At 45.0% G+C, this 23,752-nt stretch overlaps 1 protein-coding gene across 10 annotated transcripts in view; it reads right to left on the minus strand.

The window, feature by feature from the left end:
* The window catches only part of zdhhc14 (zinc finger DHHC-type palmitoyltransferase 14), a 336,569-nt gene that overhangs the window by 228,553 nt on the left and 84,264 nt on the right, over positions 1 to 23,752 (minus strand). For all 10 annotated transcript variants that reach the window (XR_010976199.1, XR_010976198.1, XR_010976197.1 and 7 more), the window contains exon 2: positions 3,397 to 3,557. Coding sequence is in view for 6 of the 10 variants with exons in the window: in XM_068044785.1 (XP_067900886.1) it covers positions 3,397 to 3,557 (161 nt within the window). In the remaining 4 variants the exon portion in view is untranslated. The remainder of the gene's footprint in view (positions 1 to 3,396; positions 3,558 to 23,752) is intronic.

Genomic DNA, 23,752 nt, shown 5'->3' on the forward strand with positions numbered 1-23,752 from the left:
TCGGTGGATCGGATACATCCGCAGGATGGAGATGGTCGCATACCCAAGGACTTTCTGTATATTGAGGTAGCCAGGGCCAGACGACCAATGGAGTGCCCAAAGCTCCGCTGCAAGAATGACATGAGGCCCCTAAATGTTGACCATTGCACTTGGGAGTCACTAGCTGGCGAAAGAGGGAAATGGCAACACATCCTGTGGACTAGTATGCATTACCACAATGATCAGTTGCTACAGCAGCTTGGCAACAGGCACCAACGTCAAAAATAACAACTCACACCATCACTTGGCAGCTTCACGTGCAGCACTTGTGGCAGAACCTGTCTCTCAAGGATTGGCCTTCACAGCCATCAGCAAAGGTGCACCAAGGGAAGACACCCCACCTAAATGGATTGTTTGTTGCGTATCCATCATCTTTCGTAGATGAGAGGCTGCCAGCCAACCAACCACTTTTGCACAGTGAGAAGTGACAATAAATCAATTGACAAGTCACAATTGATTACTCATGTTTTCTGCATGAAAGTAGTTGGCGAAGATGGAGGAGCAGACCTTCAACAAATTCCAATCAGGTAACAGTAGGTAGAAAAGGAGATTGAAAAGAACCATAGAATTATGCAGCACAGAAAGAGGCCACACGATCTATCATCTCTGAGAGAGCTATCCAATTAGTCCCACTTCTTCACTATTTCCTTATACCCCAGCAAATTTTTCCTTCTGAAATATATATCCAATTCCCTTTTGGCAGTTACTACTGAATCTGCTTCCACCACTCTTTCAGGCAATGCATTCCAGATCGTAACACCTCATTGTGTGAGAATCACCTACAATGGCTTCTCTTCCCATTCCCGCTACCTCTGATGACCATTAAAGATCTACCCACGACCCCTTCCTATTTCTCATCTACATGCTGCCCCTCAGTGATGTCATCCAAAAAAAAAAGTCAGTTTCCACATGTATGCTGACGTCACCCACCCACCTCTCAGCCCTTCTTCTGTCTCTAGATTGTCAGACTGCTTATCTGACATTCAGTACTGGATAAGCAGAAGTTTCGTCAAACTAAATATTGGGAAGAACCCCGCTACAAACTCCACTTCCCACTCACCAACTCCATCCCGGTCACTGACAACTGTCTGAGATTCCCACCACAACTCCATTCCCTAGCGACTCCATCCCTCTCCCTGGCCACTGTTTGAAGTTGAAACAGACTTTGCACAACCTTGCCATCCAAGTGACCTGAGCCGAGCTTCTGAGCCCATATCCACTCCATCGCCAAGCCAGCCTACTTCTAGCGCGTAACATCACCTATCTCTACACTACTTCAGCTCATCTACTGCTGAAACCTTCATCCATGCCTCTAACCTCAACTATTCCAATGCTCTCCTACACTCTCCATACGCTTGAGCTCATCCAAAACTTTGCTGCCCTGATCCTAATTTGCACCAAGTCATATTCAACTTTTATTCCTCTTATCCATAACATACATTGGCTCCCGTATGGACAATGGCTCGATTTAAAAACTTTCATCCTTGTTTTCAAAATCCTTCATGGTCTCACCCCTCCCGATTATTAAAACTTCCTCCCGCCCTACAAATCTCTAAATCGCTGAGCTCCTCCAATTCTGGCCTCTTGGGCATCCCAATTTTCATCGCTCCATCATTGGTGGTTGCCTTCAGCTGCCTAAACTCTGAAGTTCACTCCCTATATCTCTCCGATTTCCTACCTCTCTCTCTCCTGCTTTAAGAGGCTCCTTAAAACCTATCTCTTTGACCAAGCTAATATCGCTTACGTGGCTGAGAGCCAAATTTTGTTTGTCAAAGCTCCTGTGAAGCGCCTTGGAAAGTTTTACTATGTTCATAGTGTTGTTAACTTCTCCCTCTGCAACAGAATGGTTAAGATCAAGAGCAAATCATATATTGAAGCACGTGTCTTACTCCTATGGTTACATGCTGAGCTACATCATTGCCCTGGCGAGACTGCTCACTTTTGAATTGATCCACTGCAATAACTTATACTTCGCTGTGAAGTTTGCAATCTGTGGCTTTAAAAGAAAAAATACAAGGTTTTGAGTGGAAAATGCTTTTTCCCTCCGGTAAGAAAGTTACATTTTTCCAGCATTTTATTTTCTCATAAAATGGCATCAGCTCAGACTTATAGTAATGCAGGATACTAATCATTTCTCACCCAAGTTTTAGTCTCTGCATCAATGCGCTCAAATTTAAGCTGTACATCAACAATAGGCTGCACTATAATTGGTCTCAATCCCTTTGGGTAATGGTGGAGAAAACCAGCATTCCTACTCCTGACCTCTCTAGTGATCACTGTCAGAAAATGCAGGTATCAGTTTTCGTGGCAGATAAGGGGGTGGAATCTATCCTTGACCTCTGCCACTTTGGAAAAGGCTGCAAATCTGAGGTGCACATTTCCCAACAGTTGAAGAAAGCTGGTCCTGTTCATAATTACTTTCTGCTACATAAAACTACTTTGGATTTATTAATTTAGATTATGAACTCACAAGGACAGTCAATTGAAACGTTTCTCTCTGTGTTCTAGAGTATGACTATCAGCAAACGAGGTGACCTATCATTCAGGAGAGTATCCTAAATTAATGAGACCCCGAGTATGCATAACGAAAGATTCTGAAACAGATGCAATCTCTTGAAACAAAGCTGCCACAATGTAGCATTTGTTTCCTTAAAAAAGCAACCACATATGCAAACCTGTATCTGCACTTGTGATTATCAACGGCCACCACAGAATAAAAGCTTTAAGCGAGTTAGAAAAAAAATCATATTGAAAAAGTATAAGGAAATTTGAAAGTAATGTCAAAAGATTACAAAAATATATTTAATGGAGACGGATGAGAAAAAGGTTCATTTCAACTGAAATCTATACAGTATGCAGTTTTTTGAAACAAATATGACAAACACAAAATCATACAGCTCTGACCATCAGCTGTACATTTTCAATATAAATTGTTAAATGACGACTGACAAAATGACAATCTAAGCTGCCTAACTATCTTTAAATATATTGCTTAGCTCATGAGGTTTTACTGCTGCAGATATAATGCAGCCCAAGTTTTCACCATCATTTTATTGGGGGATGGAATATATTACTTATTAGTTTGGGTGGGAGGCTACTTACAATCAACCATTCCCTCTGTTCACAAGCACAGATTCTAACAGTATGCAACAACAATTCTGAATTGTGCTTCAGTGACATTTAAACATGAAACTAAGAAAACCACGCTGTGACATACCGGGCATCAGGGAGCTATTGGCTTTCCACCGACTGCTGTGTTCCTTACAAAATGCTCAAGGTGCAAAAGATGAACTTTGTTACAGAAAGGTGAGAACAGTAAAGGTGGAGAGAGACAGAAAGACAGTCCTTCACTGTTACCTATCTGTCTTTCCAGGTCTGCTGCTTCATCTTGCGTAGCACGAGGTAGAACTCCTGGATCACTGAAGCTTGTACGTAGCAACGTCCCCATCACAAAAAAGAACAAAACTCCTGCTATCGCTGGTATCACGGGTGTGATGGTTACTGCTAGGAATGGACAGCTGTTAAAAATATAAATAAAAAAAATTAAAACTGGTTTCTAATGGGCCACACAATACAGTGTACATTTTTGGGGCAGCGAACAAAATCCCTATATAAAGGACTCTGTAACACTTGGGATAAGAGTCAACATTAACCAATGCAGAGCCGAACATTGTGATAGAAATTTTAATTCCCACTAAAAGGCAGCACTGCAAACAAACAAGTCCTACTCTTATTTTCAGACCAGTGAAAATATATGACAATGAGAATATGTACTCATGACCATCATGTTTCCTGGAAATCATAGTAAAGAATGATCTTGTATGCAATTGATTCTTTATCAAATCAATACACCTGCAGGTCCTAAATTCTGAGGCATTTTCAAACTGGCAACAGGAGAACTGGAAAGAATATTCAGTATATGGCCCATTACACAGGATAATGAACGTTTCTCCTGAAGTTTCAGGTAGCAATCTAATCATGGAGCTGACTGAATAAAGCCTTTAAATTTGGCACACATGGTTTATAACAGCATCTGAATCTTACCTGAATTAAATTACTGCTTTGTCATTGAACAATATCAGTCATGCATAAAGTAACTAAAGAAAAGATGAAAAATGGCAACAACTGCTGACCAGCCAATTGGGAAAGATTCTGGTTTTGCTTTTTGTGTGATACATGACTACAGATCCACTAGTTAAGAGACAAATAGCACAGAAACCTACTAATAAAGCCCAAAAGCAATGAGGCACACAGCAATTTCACAAGAGGCTGACTCATCTTTTTTCAATAAATTTAGTAACACCTTTTGCATTGGGATATGGAAAGGACTGAAATAGATCTTGTGAATTTTGCCCTGGGCAACAATTGACAGGCCATTTTCCTATTAGATTTTCGGTTGCCTCAGATCGGCAGACAAATCAAAGTTCCAAACAAATTGAGAAATTCAGGTTTTCATTGCAAACTTTCAGGTGTTCAATGCAAGAATGCTCACTGTATAACAACTTCCACTCAAAATATACAAAAATACCTTCTAGGCCTGTTTAAATGCAGTCTAAGCCATCAGGATTTCTGCTCCAAACTCAAAGCAACAAAATATGAAATATCATGTTTAGTTATGGAAAAAGACAAGGAAAAATCAAATGTGAAATACTTAACTGAAGCAGAGTTAATTTCAGTGAGTTGAAAAGGTGGAATGGAATCAGACATTGACAGGTAAAACAGTAAATGAGGGGGCCTTCAAACGGGACAGTTTGGATACAGACTAGACACGTTCCCGGGAAGGAGAAAGGAAGGGCATCAAAGCTAGAATTCCCTCATTGACTAAAGAGAGAGAGAGACTTAGATGAGAGTCGAGAAGCTAAAAGGGTATGATCACGTTATTGGGGGTAGAGATAGCGGAAGGGCTTGCCATAATCTTACAAACGCGGGAGGTGCCAGAGGAGTGAAAAGTGGCAAATGTGACACCCTTGTTTAAGAAAGGGTGTAAGGACATTCCTAGTAATTACAGGCATGTCAGTTTAACATCAGTGGTGGGTATGGTTTTAGAAACTTTAATCAGGTAAAAAATTAACAGGTACTGGGAAGGTTTGAATAATTAAGGAGAGCCAGCAAGGATTTATAAAAGGCAGATCATGTTTCACTAACCTAATTACATTTTTTGTGAAGTAACAGAGAAGGTTGATGAAGGGAACGCAGTGGATGCTGTCTATGTGGATTTTGAGAAAGCATTTGACAACGTTCCATATAAAAGGCTAGTTAACAAAACTGAGGCTCACAGAATAGGAGGACCAGTTAGTTGTCAGCTTGGATAAAAAATTGGCTTAAGGACAGAAAACAGCAAATCATGGTAAACAGTTGTTATTCAGGCTGGAGTGGTGTTCCCAAGAGTCAGTGCTAGGACCACTGCTTTTCCTGATTTTTATAAGTAACTTGGATATTGGAATACGGAGCAAAATTTCAAAATTTGCCAATGTTACTGTTATGCCTAGTAAAGACACATCATATTCCTAACTTTTAAGATATGAACTTTATTCAATGTAGACTCTTTGAAATTGACTTTTCCTTTAAAAAAGTGGACAATGTACTGCAAAGACTGCCACTGAAGGTCTGGTGACCCGGCCTGTTCATTCAAAAACTGCCTCACTGTCTCGAAAGGACAAAAGGATACATTCCAGACTAACAGATGCCAACTACACCCATCCTGAAACCAAGCAACATTCCTGAATTGAATGGGTTTCTTCTGAGACAAAGAAGGTGTGAAGTAGCCACATCATTACAGAATGGTACCCAAGACATCAATAGATAGCCTTGGATTCCACATCCTAGTCCATTGTGTGGTCACACCAGGGGAGAAGGCCATGTGTTAACTAACAGAAACTCTAATGTGATAGATTTTGACCTTAAAAGGTAGCCCTCTGGAAAGGGAGAGATCACATCACAGAAAACAGTCCAGCTAGAGGCTGTGGAAAGAGATCCAGCCAAGCAAGAAGCCTTGCTGCAAATTCTACACTTCAACTGGCTGCAGCAGAGAACTGAAAGTGACCACCACCTCCAGTATGAGTCTCCACCAGAAATCTACAGCAGCTCAATAAGTTCAAAGCTACAAACACCCTGACCTGCATCTTTAAAAAAGAATGTCCTTCTGAGAAGATTCAACATGTTTACCAGAAACCACAAGCATCTACCTCACTTTGAACTACATCCTATCCTTTTCTATCTATCTATTCTTGTGTATGTGTGGGTGAGTGAATGCATGTGTGAGGTTGTGACCATACTGGGAATCATGTGAAAATAGTTATCTTTTGTTTAACCTGTGAGGAAACCTGTCATTTGGCTGTTTATTGACCCTAAAAACACGCAGGGGTAACTCATCATTTTAAACAAAAGACGATTACGGTCAGTTGGGAGACGAGCAGTGGGAACCACCCAGACCTCTTACCACCTGTCTGTAGCAATGCCAAATTTGGACATGTGGCAAACAGTGAGGATGATACCAATCGCCTGCAATACGACATGGCAGAATTGACAGACAAGTGGGAGATGGAATTTAATATGAGGTGATGCATTTTGGCAAAAGTAATAGGAGATGCAGTATATACTTAATGGCACTGTTTTAAAGAGTGCGCAGGGACAGAGGGACATGGCGGTTCATATGAATAGATCTTTGAAGGTGGCAGAACATATTGAGAGAGTACTTAGCAAAACATATGGGATCTTGGGCTTCATAAATAGAGGTATTAAGCACAAAAGCAGGCAAGTTATGCTGAACCTTTATAAAGCTCTGGTTAGATCACAACTAGAGTACTGTATCCAGATCTGATGACCACACTTTAGGAAGGATGTGAAGGTCCTTGAGAGGGTGCAGAGTAGATTAACCAGAATGTTTCTAGGGATGAGGAAATTTAGCTACAAAATTAGGTTGGAGAAGCTGGGGCTCTCCTTGGAGCAAAGGATGTTGGGGAGAGATCTAACAGAAGTGTAGAAGATTTTGACAGGTTTAGATAAGGTAGAAAATAAAAGCTATTCCCATTGGCTGATGGTACAGAGACTAGGGGGACACAAATTTCAGGTTTGGGGGAAGAGATACAGAGAGGATGAGGGGAAGAACTTTTTTTATGCAGCGAGTGGTAATGACCTGGAACTCGCTGCCTACGAAGGTGGTGGAAGCAGAGACGATTAATGATTTCAAAGGAAAAGTGGATAGTTACTTGAGGGAAATAAACTTGCAGGGCTGCAGGAATAGAGCCCGGGAATGGGGCTGACTGGACTGCTCTACAGAGAGCAGGCATGGACTCGATGAGCCAAATGGCCATGTTCTATGTCGTAAAACTATATGACTAAAATGAAAAAGAAAAGGAGGCTTCTGATGAATGCTGGGTTCATAATTTAAACCGTGGGATTTATAGGGCAGTATGGATACGAAATTCACTAAGGGACAGAAAGCAGAGAGTAGTGGTGAACAGTTGTTTTGCAGACCGTTGGAAAGTTTACAATGGTGACCCCACCAGATGTCAGTGTTGGGACCATTATTCTTTCTGATACATACGGAAAACCTGGATTTGGGCATACCGGGCATAATTTGAGTTTGGAGATGACACGACATTCAGAAATGTGGTAAACAGCAAGGAGGATAGTAACAGATTTCAAGAGGACGTAGACTGATGAAATGGGCACACACATGGTAAATTAAATTTAATGCAGGAAAGCGTGAAGTGATTCATTTAGGTCGAAAAAATGAAGAGAGGCAATATAAACACAATGGTACAATTTTGAAGGGGTGAAACAAAAAAAAAACAGGGGAATTACAAACACAAAACTTTGAAGGTGGCAGGACAAGTCAATGATGCTTATAAAAAAGCATGTGGGATCCTTGATTTTATAAATACAGGCAAAGAGTATAAAAACAAGGAAGTTCTGCTAAACCTTTATAAAACACTAGTTAGACCCTAGCTGGAGTACTGTGGCCATTTCTAAGCAAGGCACTATAGCAAGAATGTCAAGGCCTTTGAAAGGGTGAAGAAATTTACTGGAATGGTGCCAGGGGCTTCAGTTATGTGGAGAGACTAGAGAAGCTGGGGTGGTTCTCCTGAGAGCAGAGGTAAAGAGAAATTTGATAGAGGTGTTCAAAATTATACAATCTTACAGAGCAGAAGACGGCAATTAGAGATATTGTACCTGTGCTAGCTCTTTGAAAGAGCTATACAATTCATCCAACTCCTTGTTCTTTCCCCATAGTCTTGTAATTTTTTCCAATCCTTTTTCAAAGCTACTCTTGAGTCTACTTCCACCACCATTTCAGGCAATGCATTCCAGATTATAATAAAACACCACATTAAAAAAAAATTCTCAGCTCACCTCTGGATCTTTGGCAAATTACTGTAACTCTATATCCTCTGGTTACCAAATCTCCTGCCACTCAAAACAGTTTCTCCTTATTTATTCTATCAAAACCCTTCATGATGTTGGAAACAACTCTTAAATTTCCCCTGAACTCTCTCTGCTCCAAGAAGAGTAATCCCAGCTTCTTTAGCCCCTCATTCCTCATTCTAGTAACTCTCTTCTACACCCTCACCAAGGCCTTGACACCCTTCCTAAAATATGGTGCCCAGTACTGGACAATACTCCAACTGAGGTCTGTCGCATTGGTGATTTACAAAGGTTTAGCATAACTTTCTTTTGCACTCCATGCCTCTATTTATAAAGTCATGGATCACACAGGTTTTATTTTAAACCAGCCTTTACTACTTGTCATGCCATCTTCAAAGGTTTGTGTGCATAGACCTCAGATCTCTCTGTTCCTGCACTTCCTTTAAAATTGTACCATTTAGTTTATACTGCAGCACCTTTTCCTTCCTTCCAAAATACATCACTTCACACTTCTCTGCGTTAAAGTTCATCTGCCTTACACCTGTCCATTTCAGGAGTCTGTCTATGTCCTCCTAAAATCTGTTACTACTCTCCTCAAAGTTTTTTTTCCAGTTTTGTGTCATCTGCAAACAAACTTTTCCCTCCATACCCAAGACTAGGTCATTAATGTATATCAAAAAAAGCAGTAGCTCGAATACCAACCTCTGAGGGACACCACTGAATACTTCCCTCCAGTCTGAAAAACAATCATTCACTACTCCTCTCTGCTCCTTAGCCACTTTCACATCCATACTCCCACTTTTGAAAGTCCATATACATAACATCAACCACATTACCCTCATCAGCCACCCCCATTACTTCATCAAAGAACTCAAGTTAATCAAACACAATTGACCTTTAACAAATCCATACTGACTGTCACTGATTAACTGATTAACCCATATTTTTCCAAGTGACACTCATGAATGGTGTTTATAATTTCTCCTTACTTAGTCAGTTTCCAATTGCAGAAGAGCCATTAACAGAAACATCATGAGGAAAAAAAATTATGCAGTGACTTATGATGATCTGGAATTCACTGCCTGAAAGGGTGATGGAAGCAGATAATACCTTTTAAAGTGGAAATTGGATACATACTTGAAGTGGAGAAAATTTGCAGGGTTATGGGGAAAGAGCAAGGGCGTGGGACGAATCAGATAGCTCTTTCAAAGAGCTGTCATAAGCACCAACGGCTTAATAGCCTCCTACTGTACTGCATCATTCTATGATCAGCTCAGTCTGATAGCAATGTTGGATACTAATAATTTTGTCGTCAAATTTCCTTTGGTCTTTCCAACTTACATGTGAAACACCTAGAATACAGATTTATATGTTTTTAATATCACCATTTACTTAAAGGATTTGAACTTGGGAATCAGAAGTACAATTTCAAAATTTGTGGATGACACCGAATTGGGGTATAGTTAATAGAGAGGACGGCAGTGATAAAACACAAAAATACATGAATAAACTTGCAGAATTGGTGTGTAATTGGCAAAAGACTTCAATGTAGGTAAGTGTGAGGTGGTACAATTTAGTAGGAAGAAAAAGGAGACCAGTACTCCTTAAAAAGTGTCTAAATGGGATAGAGGAATAGAGGGATCTAGAGGTAGATACACACAAATCACTGAAAAGTAGTGACACAGGTTAATAAGGTCTATTTTAAAAAAGCTAACAAAGCAAGAGAGTTTATTTCTAAAGGGAAACAACTGAAAAGTAGAGAGTTATGTTAAACTTGGTTAGACCACGCTTGGAGAACTATGACCTCCATATTGTAAAAACGATATAGTAGCACTGGAGAAGGCAGAAAAAATATTTACTGGAGTGATAGCTCTTCCTCTTCTTTGGCCTCCTTGTCTCGAGAGACAATGGGTAAGCGCCTGGAGGTGGTCAGTGGTTTGTGAAGCAACACCTGGAGTGGCTATAAAGGTCAATTCCAGAATGACAGACCCTTCCACAGGTGCTGCAGATAAAGCTGGTTGTCGGGGCTGTTACACAGTTGGCTCTCCTCTTGCGCTTCTGTCTTTTTTCCTGCCAACTGCTAAGTCCCTTCGACTCGCCACACTTTAGCCCCGCCTTTATGGCTGCCCGCCAGCTCTGGTGATCACTGGCAACTGACTCCCATGACTTGTGATTAATGTCACAGAACTTCATGTCACGTTTGCAGACGTCTTTAAAGCGGAGACATGGATGGCCGGTGGGTCGAATACCAGTGACGAGCTCACTGTACAATGTCTCCTTGGGGATCCTGCCATCTTCCACGCGGCTCATATGGCCAAGACATCTCAAGCACTGCTGGCTCAGTAGGGTGTATATGCTGGGGATGTTGACCGCCTCGAGGACTTCTGTGGTGGAGATACGGTCCTGCCACCTGATGCCAAGTATTCTCCGGAGGCAGCAAAGATGGAATGAATTGAGACGTCACTCTTGGCTGACATACGTTGTCCATGCCTTGCTGCCATAGAGCAAAGTACTGAGGACACAGGCTTGATACACTCGGACTTTTGTGTTCAGTGTCAGTGTGCCATTTTCCCACACTCTCTTGGCCAGTCTGGACATAGCAGTGGAAGCCTTTCCCATGCGCTTGTTGATTTCTGCATCGAGAGACAGGTTACTGGTGATAGTTGAGCCTAGGTAGGTGAACACTTGAACCACTTCCAGAGCGTGGTCGCTGATATTGATGGATGGAGCTTTTCTGACGTCCTGTCCCAAGATGTTCGTTTTCTTGAGGCTGATGGTTAGGCCAAATTCATTGCAGGCAGCTGCAATCCTGTTGATGAGTCTCTGCAGACACTCTTCAGTGTGAGATGTTAATGCAGCATCATCAGCAAACAGGAGTTCCCTGATGAGGACTTTCCGTACTTTGGTCTTCGCTCTTAGACGGGCAAGGTTGAACAACCTGCCACCTGATCTTGTGTGGAGGAAAATTCCTTCTTCTGAAGACTTGAACACACGTGAGAGCAGCAGGGAGAAGATCCCAAACAGTGTAGGTGCGAGAACACAGTCCTGTTTCATGCCACTCAGGATAGGAAAGGGGTCTGATGAGGCGCCGCTATGCTGAATTGTGCCTTTCATATTGTCATAGAATGAGGTGATGATACTTAGTAGCTTTGGTGGACATCCAATCTTTGCTAGTAGTCTGAAGAGACCACGTCTGCTGACGAGGTCAAAGGCTTTGGTGAAATCAACGAAAGCAACGTAGAGGGGCATCCGTTGTTCGCGGCATTTCTCCTATAGCTAGCAAAGGGAGAACAGCATGTCAATGGTGGATCTCTCTGCTCGAAAGCCACAGTGTACCTCAGGGTAGACACGCTCAGCCAGCTTCTGGAGTCTGTTTAAAGCAACTCGAGCAAAGACTTTCCCCACTATGCTGAGCAGGGAGATTCCACGGTAGTTGTTACAGTCACCGCAGTCACCCTTGTTCTTAGAGTGAATGATGGTGATGATATTGGCATCACGCATGTCCTGTGGTACTGCTCCCTCATCCCAGCACAGGCAAAGCAGTTCGTAGAGTGCTGAAAGTATAGCAGGCCTGGCACTCGATTATTTCAGGGGTAATGCCGTCCTTCCCAGGGGCTTTTCCGCTGGCTAGAGAATCAATGGCATCATGAGTTCCGATTTTGTTGGCTGTTCATCCAGCTCATACATGACTGGGTGGTCTCAGTGACAACATTTTCCCTGGAGTACAGTTCTAGGTAGTGCTCCACCCAGCGGTCCATTTGCTTGCATTGGTCAGTGATTGTGTCCCCTGATTTAGATTTGGGGGGGGGGGGGGTGGGGGGCGATCTTCTTGATGGTTGGCCCAAAAGCTCTCTTAATGCCATCATACATTCCTCTGTTGTGGCCGGTGTCAAAGGCCAGCTGAATATGACTGCATAGGTGTTGCCAGTAGCCATTCGCGCAGCGCTTCTGGCTGCTTTAAGTGCTACGGATGTTAACTCGCTGGGGGCTTTCTTGTAGTTCAACAGCGCAATGCGCTTAGCGGCTATGACAGGTTCCAGCTCTTCAAAGTGAGGTTGAAACCAGTCTGCATTCTGCTTCACACGTTTGCCATAGGTGGTCACAGCTGAGTCATAGATGGCATCTCTGATGTGGGCCCACTTGGTCTCTGCATCCCCTGTTGGAGTGTTTTAAAGGGCTTTTTCAAGTGAATTTAGAAATTTATGTAACAGCTGTGGATAAGAAATTCTGCTAGTGTAGATGCGCAGGCAGCCCTTCTGCTTGGAGTGATATAGCTTTTTGGTTTGAGTCTAACCTTGCTGCACACCAGGGAGTGGTCGATGTCGCAGTCCATACTGTGGAAGCTGCGTTTGATTTGAACACAGTTTAAGAAGGCTCGCCTTGTGACGATGAGGTCTAGCTGGTGCCAACGACGTGATCTTGGGTGCCTCCAAGAACCCCAGTGACAGGGTTTAGCATGAAAGAACGAGTTGGTGATGCAGAGGTTATGATAGATACACAACTCAAGCAGTCTCTGTCCATTCTCATTCATCCTTCCAACACCATAGCGCCCAAGGCAGGAGGGCCATGAGTCATGGTCGGCCCCAACCCGGGCATTAAAGTCCCCCAGCAGGAACAGATGTTCAGTATTGGGGATGCTACTGATGATATTATGGAGTTCCTCGTAGAACTAGTCTTTAGCTTCAGGTGGGGAGCAGTATGCGTTCCGAGCCATTTGAAGGTGGCTCTATCATGCTGAGCAAAGAGTTTCTGATGGCGAAGCCCACTGCATGCTGTCTTGGTTCTTCAGGATCGCTACCCTGCCAGAAGAAGGTGTAGTATTGCTCTCTTAGAGATCCGCGCGCAGGGAGGCGTGTATCCTGAAGTGCTGCAATGTCCACACTGGGTCTACTGAGCTCGTTGTTAATGATGGCGGTCTTCCGAGAATCGTTGATTTGTGTAAGGTCTTCCGAAAGGCCAGGACACATAGTTCTGACGTTCCAGCTTGCTGTTTGGTGCAGTGTTGCAGTCCACTTTTCGGGCAATGACCATGAGCTCCAAGCACCCACTGATGCAGGTGGACTGTGGCGGGACAGAACCTTACTGACCAGGGGCTGCCCGGTTTGAGGTGGGCGGTAGCTGTCCAGTGAGATGCGATGACATCTCCCACCGACAAAGGAAACCTGTTGCGCCCAATCTCTACGCCAACTGAGCTGGACTTATAACCTGTAACTGCTGCCTTCCGTGTTGTTTTGGTCGCTGTGAGGCGACTATGGAGTTACCTCTCCATGGCGCATGCCTGGGCGGATGTATCGAGGTTGTGAGTTGCCCAAGCGTCAAAACCCCCCTCTCGGCCTCCCTGGTGGGGTCCAAAGGAGTGCACTGGTATGGCAGCAGAAATTGTCGGAAACATGCCAAAGGTGACACATGACCGCCTTCGGGGTTCCGCTCCGGGTTTTCTGTTCGGGTTTACTCCCTTAGCCTTGGTCTCTCCCGAGACGCCAAGGCAGGGATAGGTGGATGCCGGTAGGAGGTGGTGGGGGGGAAGGGGGTGCGGGGGGGAAGGGTGTGCGGGGGGGGGGTGGGGAAGCGTGTGCGAGGGGGAGCTGGGAAGGGGGCTGCAGGACGGTAGGGGAGGGGGTGATGGTGCGAGGGGGGAGCTGGTGGGGGGGGAACAAGGGTGCAGGTAATAAAACATTCCGTCAGCTCCCACCATCGCTGCTGAGAAAAGCTCACCGCGTCCTCCGGGAGGTGGGCAACAGCTTCGAGCACCAGTACCAGCAGGAATTCGCCGACATTGCGCTGCAGATGCGCTTCGAACCGGACATCACCCGCCGGCGCTTTGAATCTGTGGCCGAGGAGCTGTTCCGCAATGGAGTCAGCTGGGGCCAGGTCGTGGCTTTTATCGTGTTCGGGGGCACCTTTATTCCCAATAGGCCATCCACATCGTGCAAGCACATTCCTCGTCCAGGCTTTTCCGATCGCCATGTTCTCTGCCTCCTGCCGCCGGCGAGACTTTGCACATGAGTGATAGCACAACTGAGAGATTATACCCATCAGTTCAGATTGAACATGGTGGGGCTCTTTACTCTAGAAAAGACTATGGGGTGGCCTGATAGAGGTCTTTAAGATTATGAAATGGTGGACATAGAAGATGTTTCTACTTGCAGAGGAGACCAGAACTAGGGGGTCATAAATAAAAGGTAGTTATAAATCCAGTCGGGAATTCTGGAGAAACGTCTTTACCTAAAATAGGGTTATAATGTGGAATTCGCTACAAGTCGTTAATGTGACTATAGCATTGAAGTATTTAAAGGAAGCTAAATGAACATGAGGGACAAAGGAATAGAGGGATATGTTGATGGGGTTAGATATGGAGCATAAACACCAAGATGGACCTATTGGTTTGAATGGCCTGTTTTTGTGCTGTAAGCACTGTCAGACTATGTAAAATGGCACATTGAATTTTATGTACAAATCAGAGTCAAACACTTTTATTTCTTTTTATTCACACTACTCCTGGAATAAGTTGAGAAGATTGAAAGCTAGTCAAGATTTTCTGAGTTTATTTCACCTGTTATTTACAAGCACCACAGGGTAATTCAACCAGAAGTGACTGGACACTTATGACCTAAGTCTAGTAGTGCACTATATGCAATTTAATTTCCATATACATCAATGCTGCAAGGCACAATAGAATCAACAAAGTAAAATTTTGGGCACAACTTTTATACACTTTAGGCCCAGACATTATAGCAGAGCATTCAGCTATGTAGACAAACTGGAAGCACAGTTTGTTGAAGGAATGCTGGATGATACTTTTATTTTCATTGCTCCGAGGTCAAATTGGGACTCAAACAAAGATTAATTCACATAATAAACTGAAAAGGCTTCACTTTTCTTTATCGTGGTATAGGTCCAATATGATTTGATTACATTTATACATATATATGAACTGTGTAGTGGCCATAACAGAAATGTGGCTTAAAAACGAAGACTGGATGATTAATATTCAAGGATACCAAGTGTTCAGAAGAGACAGGGAAGGAAAAAAGGAGGTGGGGTGGAAGTAGCAATTAGGGAAGACACTACAGTGTTGGAAAGAGAGGATGTCCTTGAGGTGGCAGGTACAGAATCCATTTGGTTAGAGTTCAGAAGCAAAAAGGGTAGGATTACACTCCTGGAGGTTATCTATAGGCCTCCAAATAGCGAGAGAGATAGAGGAGCTAATCTGCAGGGAAATCACAGAAGATGTTTCCACTTGAAGGGGAGAGCAGAACCAGCGGGTCATTAATAAAAGATAGTTATAAATCCAGTCTTGAATTCAGCAGAAATTTCTTTACCCAAAGAGGGGTTAGAATGTGGAATTCACTACAAGTAGTTAATGTGACTATAGCACTGAAGTATTTAAGGGAAGCTAGATGAACACGAGGGACAAAGGAATAGAGGGATATGTTGATGGGGTTAGATAAATAAGGGTGGGGAGAGTAACATATGGAGCATAAACACCAAGATGGACCTATTGGTCTGAATGTCCCATTTCTGTGCTGTAAGTACGCTGTAAGACTATGTAAAATGGCACATTGAATTTTACGTGCAAGAGCTATAGAGTGGTGATATTGGGGGATTTTAAGTATCTAAATATCAATTAAGATGAGTAAAGGGAAAGGAGGGGGAGGAATTCCTGAAAAGCAGTCAGGAGAACTTCCCTGACTAGCATGTTCTGGGTCCAACGTGGAAGGAGATATTACAGGATCTGGTGCTGTGGAATGAGGTGGGCCAAGTGGACCAAATGTCTGGGAGAACACTTGGGTAAGAGCATTGTATTATAAGGTTTAGATTAGTAATGGAGAAGAGCAAGGAACAATCTAAAGTAGAACTTCTAAAGTGGAAGGCGGCCAACTTCAATGATATGAGGGGATCAAGGAGGAGAGCCACGGTAGAATGGAACCAAAGACTGACAGGAAAAACTGTAACGGAATAATGGATGATCTTTAAGGAGGAAATGGTTCAAGTATCAGCTAGGTACATTCCAACAAGGGTGAAAGGTAGAGGAACCAAAGCCAGGGCTCCTTCAATGATGAGGGAAATAGAGAATATGATGAAACAAAAAAGACGGTGTATGATGATGTCAAGTGAATTCTTCAAGCGAGAACCAGGCCAAATACAAGAAGTTGAGAGGGGAAGTGAAGAGGAAAGTAAGACTGGAAAGAGAGAATGAGAGAACAGAATGGCAGTTAACATAAAAGGGAATCTAAAAATCTTCTACCAGTATGTAAATAGTGCAGTAAACGGCGGGGTGAGTCCTATTAGGGGTGAAGAGGGTGATATATGCTTAGAGGCGCAGGGCAAGGCTAGGATACTTAATGAATACTTCGAAGCGGAGATGGTAGAGGTAATGGATGGGGTAAAAATTGATAGGCAGGATGTACTGGAAAGGCTGGCTAGGATTAGAGTGGCTAAATCACCTGGTCTGGATGGCTTTGTATCCTGGGTTGCTAAAGGAAGTAGGGGTGGAGATAGTGGAAAGGCATAATCTTCCAATCTTCCCTAGATATGGGGGAGGTGCCTGAGGATTGGAGTGTGGTAAATATTCAAGAAAGGGTGTAAGGACATTCCTAGTAACTTCAAGCCAGTCAGTTGAACATCATTGGAGGGTAAGGTTTTAGAAAGAATAATCAGGGAAAGAATCAACGGGTACTTGGAGGTTTGAGTTAATTCAGGAGAGCCAGCACGCATTTGTAAAATGCAGATCGTGCTTGGCTAATCTAATTGAATTTTTTGATGAAGTAACAGAGCAGATTGATGAGGGAATGCAATGGGTGTTGTCTATATGGATTTGAAGGAAGCGTTTGACAAAGTACCACATAAAAGGCTAGTTAACTAAATTGAGGTGCATGGAATAGGAGGGCCCGTGTCAGCTTGGATAAACAACTGGCTTAATGACAGAAACAGTGAGTCATGGTAAATGGTTGTTTTTCAAACTGGAGGATAGTAGACACTAGTGTTCCCCAAGGATTAGTGCCAAGACCAGCACTTTTTTGATACCTCTAAGTGACTTGGATATTGGAATACAGAGTAATATTTCAAAATTTGCCAATGTGAACAGGTGGCAGGACAGAGAGAGAAAGTAATTAGCAAACTATATGGGATCGTGGGCTTCATAAATAGAGGTATTGAGTGCAAAAGCAGGGAGATTAAGCTGAACCTGTATAAAGTTCTGGTTAGGCCACAACCAGGGTATTGCGTCCAGTTCCGGTCACCAAACATGAGGATGTGAAGGTCATTGATAGGGCGCAAAGGAGATTTACCAGAATGGCTCCAGGGATGAGGGATTTTAGCTACAAGGTTAGGTTGGAAATCATATAAATACTGTGGCTACAAGAGGAGGTCAGAGGCTGGGAATCCTGCAGCGGGTAACTCACCTCTTGACTCCCCAAAGCCTATAAACCATTTTCTGGGCACAAGTCAGGAGTGTGATGGAATACTGTCCACTTGCCTGGATGGGTACAGCTCCAACAACACTCAGGAGGCTCAACACCATCCAGAACTCCTGCGGGTTCCCCTCCAAGTCACACACCATCCAGACTTGGAACTGTGTCGCCGTTCCTTCACTGTCGCTGGGTCAGGGACCTGGGACTTCCTTCTTAACAGCACTGTGGGTGTACCTCACATGGACTGCAGCGGTTCAAGAAGGCAGCTCACCACCACCTTCTCAAGGGCAATTAGGGATGTGCAATAAATACAGGCCTAGCCAGCGACGCCACATCCCACGAATGAATTAAAAAAAAGCCAGGTTTGTTATCCTTGGAGCAAAGGAGATTGAGGGGCGATTTGATAGAGATGTATAAGATTATAACAGGTTTAGACAAGGTAGACAAAGAAAAGCTGTTCCCATTAGCTGATGGTGCAAGGACTAGGGGACACAGATTTCAGGTTTTGGGTAAGAAATGCAGGGGGGATGTAAGGAAGAGCTGTTTTGCGCAGTGAGTGATAATGTTTTGGAACTCGCTGCCTATATGGGTGGTGGAAGCAGAGACAATTGATGATTTCAAAAGGAAATCGAATGGACACTTGAGGGAAATAAACTTGCAGAGCTAAGGAGATAGAGCAGGGGAATAGGGCCGACGAGATTACTCTTTAGAGAGCTGGCATGGACACAATGGGCCGAGAGCTCTTCTTCTCTGCCGTAATGACTCTATGTCTGAAAGGACTACTGGCTGACAGTAACTCAGGAAACAGGAGTTCAAGTGCAAGCAATGATGCAGGTCACGAAAACTACTGTTTGAAAACAAATCGCTCAATTCTGCCACATTTTGATCAAGCTTTATCTGCTGATGAGTGCTCATGCAGGGGCAGTAAGCCAGCCAAAGACAGAGCAGCCATAGCTGTAATGCCTGAAGACTTTAATAGTCTGCTGACACCTGTTGTTAAGACTTGTACATGACGAATAGCCACTTAGTCAAAGTATGGAGGGCACCCAAGGTACACAGGCATGAGTCGCTGTGCTTCGGGACAGAAGGGGAGGGACTCAGTTCAAGGTCAATGCAAGCTGAAGGAACAGCACCTCATCTTTCTAATCAGCACGCTACAACCTTCCAGCCTTAACAGCAAGCCGAACAACTTTAGTTTTAACCACCATTTTCTCTTAGACTTCTGTGCAGGTAATGGAGCAAGGCTTCACCAGAGCTACTGGGTGGGAAAGGAAGACATGTGGACTGATTCTTGGGGTGCAGCTCCACTCTCAGTACATGACCAGGGGATTGTCTACACCCCCGGGATCTGCCTGCCTTTCCCTGCCATAATCTTGGCCTGTGGGAACGTTCTGACAGGTTTTCTTGCTTCACACTCTGCTGCTGTTCTGCAGTACAGCTCCTCTGGACCACCTTTTTTTTATTTGTCCCATTAGCACCCACTTTTGCCTTGCACCATCATCCTTTTTATCATTTAATCACTTCTGTGTTCCACCCCATCACTGACCATTCCCTTTTGTTCATTTCCTGCCACCCTTTTCTCTAGATTTGTATTTGCTTAAAAGTTGTAACATCTTCCAGCTCTGATGAAAGGTCATCGACCTGAAATGTTAACAATGGGCTGAATTTTACGTCCCCACAAAGAGCAGGATAGTGGCGGGGGGAGAGGGGGAGGGGTGGCGTAAAATGGAGCGGGAGGCTCCGATAGCCCTTCCCGACGCACCCCTGCCTCTGCCGCCACGTTACGCAGGGTGGCAGCGACAAACGGCCTGCCCGCCCCAGGCCAATCAAAGCCCTGAAGTGGCCAGTTAACGGCCACTTAAGGGCCTTGCCCACCTCCAAAGGGATTTTACCCATGGCTAGTCGGGCGGCCGAGGCCAGAGACTAAAGCAGGCAGCTCTCTGATGGTCCAGGAGAAGTTTGGGGGGGGCCGGGTGCCCTCATGATCGGCACCCTGTGCCCAATGGAGGGCTGCCTCCGCTGCCCCAACCACCCCCAACATACCTCCTGTTGCCCCAATCGATCACCCTTGCCTCGCCGGGGCCCGCCCGATCACCTCCGGCGAGACAACCAAACTTTACCTTTGTTCCGGGCTCCCCAATATCATCATCTTCCAGGTATCATCTGTAGTCCCAGCAGTGGCCTTCGCTCCCGGTGGTGCTGCTGGGACAGTTAGCTGCCAGCCCGCTGATTGGCCGACAGCTCTATTAGGCAGGACTTCCTAACTCAAGCGGGTGGAAGTCCCACCTCACACCAATTAAAGCCCGGCAACCTGCAAAATACGGGTCGGATCCCCAGGTGAAGCGGAGGCGGGTCCACCACCGAAATTTCAGTCGGTGGCCGGCTCCCATCCGCCCAGGGTTAAATCCCGGCCTATATTTCTCTGACCACTAATGCTGCCAGACCTACCGAGTATTTCTAGCACTTTCTGTTTTTATTTCAGTTTTTCAGCATCTACAGTATTTTGCTTCTGTACAGTTCATGAGGCTAACAAAATGAGTGAATATACCTTTTCCAGTTACAAAAAAGTTATGAATTTAAAAACCTGCAAAATGTGTATGTACACAAAATTACATAGGGTTAGATGTTAAGGAGGGCAGCGAACCCGCGGTCAGTGGGAGCCGGGGGTCGCATCTTGTCAGCAGCAGCCAATTAAATAGCTGCCACTGGGACTGCAGGGCTATTCAACACGTTGGCCTGCTCCCAGAGCTGCTGGCCAATCAGAGCGCCACTGCTGGGACTGCACCTGGAAGATGAGGGTGTATCGATAGCCGTGCGCCCTCAAGTCAGGTGAATGGAGTCTGGGGGCGCCAGACGGGGAGGCCCCAGCAAGGTTGGGCAGTGGGGTCACTGAGTGTAGGTGGCGCCATTGCTGTGGGGCCAGCCATTGCATCAAGGGAACCCCTCTGCGGGCCATGATTGCCCAAAAAGGAGGGTGCCAGTTCCCGCTGTGAGAACACCAAGGTTTACTTGGTAATTGCCCCATGCGGTGGAGGGCCCCACAAGCACTGGTAAAATGCTCGTGGAGGCGGGAAAAGGCCCTCAATTGACTACTTATGTGGCTCAATTGTACTCTGGGCGGGCAGGCCGTCTGCCACCTTTCCCACCACTAGCAGATGGCATGGCAGCAGGAAGAGGACAGGCACGCCACCCGTCACCTTCTTGCGCCATTTTGCCAGCCTTCCCACCTCCTAGCCTGTCCACAAAGGGTTGGTAAAATCCATCCCATATAACCTACAGCACAGAAGCAGGCCATTCAACTCAAGTGGTTTATGTCCACTTGATTTATGTTTGTCTGTTTAATCTTTATTCCTTGATCCCATCTGTATGTTTCAATCTTTATTTTGGTCCTGTACATAATTTGAATAGAATTTATATTAGCTTTTTTTAATTCCTTGGTTTAAACTCTGTGGCTCTCATTGATGATACTTCAATCTCATTGATTGAAGAGCCTCTCAGTTGCTTGCTCTGTTCACAGATGCCATAGATTCCCGGTATTGGGCAGCACGCTGAAACAGATGCCAGATGATTGGAAGTCTCTGTTGACAAGCCCACAAAAAGTCTGTGGACAACTGGATGCAAGGTGAACAGTGAAAGCTGTTTCTTCGCTACTGGGAGCGATATCTGGTCCATTGTAAAAGACCACACAGTAGAAAAGATCAGCATAGAAACAAGAAAATGTAGAACTTAGAAGGTTCCCTTCCTGGCTCCCATTAGCTGATAATGTTAGGCTTGCTCCCTCCTCAGGTACTGACCCCTTCCCCTTCAAATCTGCTTTCATCATCCCTCTCCCTAAAAAAAAACCCTTGCCTCCTCTGACCTGGTAAACTACTGTCCCATCTCCATCAGGGGGAGGCGGTAGCAGAGTGGTATTGTCACTGGACTAGTAACCCAAAGACCCAGGGTAATGCTCTGATGGGTATGGGTTTGAATCCCACCACAGCAGAAGGTGGAATCTGAATTCAATTAATAAAAATCTGGGATTTAAAGCTAGTCTAATGATGGCCATGAAACCATTGTCACTTGTTGTAAATACCCATCTGGTTCACTAATGTCTTTTAGGGAAGGAAATCTGCTCTCCTTACCTGGTCTGGCCTACATGTGACTCCAGACCCATAACAATGCGGTTGACGCTTACATGCCCTCTGAAATGGCCTAGCATGCCACTCAGTTGTATCTAACCACTATGAACCCAATAAAAGAAAATGAAACCGGACGGACCACCTGGCATCAACCTAGGCACCGGATACGACAACGGCAAACCCAGCCCTGTCGACCCTGCAAAGTCCTCCTTACTAACATCTGGGGGCTTGTGCCAAAGTTGGGAGAACTGTCCTACAGACTAGTCAAGCAACAGCCTGACATAGACACACTCACGGAATCATAGCTTACAGACAATGTCCCAGACACTGCCATCACCATCCCTGGGTATGTCCTGTCTTACCAGCAGGACAGACCCACCAGAGGTGGCAGCACAGTGGCATACAGTCGGGAGGGACTTGCCCTTGGGAGTCTTCAACATCAACTCCAGACCCCATGAAGTCTCATGGCATCAGGTCAAACATGGGCAAGGAAACCTCTTGCTGGTTACCACCTACCGCCCTTGCTCAGCTGATGAGTCAGTACTCCTCTATGTTGAACACCACTTGGAGGAAGCACTGAGGGTGTCAAGGGCGCTGAATATACTCTGGGTGGGAGGCTTCAATGTCCAACACCAAGAGTGGCTTGGTAGCACCATTGGCCGAGTCCTAAAGGACATAGTTGCGAGACTGGGTATGTGGCAGGTGGAAAGGGAACCAACAAGAGGGAAAAACATACTTGACCTCGTCCTCACCAATCTGCATGCTGCAGAGGCATCTGTCCATGACAGTATTGGTAGGAGTGACCACCGCACAGTCCTTGCGGAGACGAAGTCCTGCCTTCACATTGAGGATAAGCTCCATCGTGTTGTGTGGCACTACCAACATGCTAAATGGGATAGATTTCAAACAGATCGAGCAATGCAAAACTGGGCATCCATGAGGCACTGTGGGCCATCAGCAGCAGCAGAATTGGACTCAACCACAATCTTTCACCTCATGGCCCAGCATATCCCCCACTCTACCATTACCATCAAGCCAGGAGATCAACCCAGGTTCAATGAAGCATGCAGGAGGGCATGCCAGGAGCAGCACCAGGCATACCTCAAAATGAGGAGTCAACCTGGTGAAGCTACAACCCAGGACTACTTGTGTGCCAAACACCATAAGCAGCATGCGATAGAAAGAGCTAAGCGATCCCATAACCAACAGATCAGATTCAAGCTCTTCAGTCCTGCCACATCCAGTCGTGAATGGTGGTGGACAATTAAACAACTAACTGGAGGAGGTGGCTCCACAAATATCTCCATCCTCAATGATGGGGGAGCCCAGCACATCAATACGAAAGATAAGGCTGAAGCATTTGCAACAATCTTCAGTCAGAAGTGCCGAGTTGATGATCCATCACGGCCTCCTCTTGAAGTCCCCAGCCAATTTGATTCACTTCGCTTGATATTAAGAAATGACTGAAGGCACTGGATACTGCAAAGGCTATGGGCCCCGACGATACTGCGGCAATAGTACTGAAGACCTGAGCTGCAGAACTTGCCGCGCCCTTAGCCATGCTGTTCCAATACAGCTACAGCATTGGCATCTACCCGGCAAGGTGGAAAATAGCCCAGGTTATGTCCTGTACACAAAAAGCAGGACAAATCCAACCCAGTCAATTACCGCCCCATCAGTCTCCTCTCAATCATCAGTAAAGTGATGGAAGGTGTCTTTGATAATGCAATAACCTGCTCAGTGACACTCAGTTTGGGTTCTGCCAGGGCCACTCAGCTCCTGACCTCGGTACAGCCTTGGTTCAAACATGGA

Source organism: Heterodontus francisci, chromosome 13, assembly GCF_036365525.1.
Source record: "Heterodontus francisci isolate sHetFra1 chromosome 13, sHetFra1.hap1, whole genome shotgun sequence".
NCBI classification, from domain to species: Eukaryota; Metazoa; Chordata; class Chondrichthyes; order Heterodontiformes; family Heterodontidae; genus Heterodontus; species Heterodontus francisci.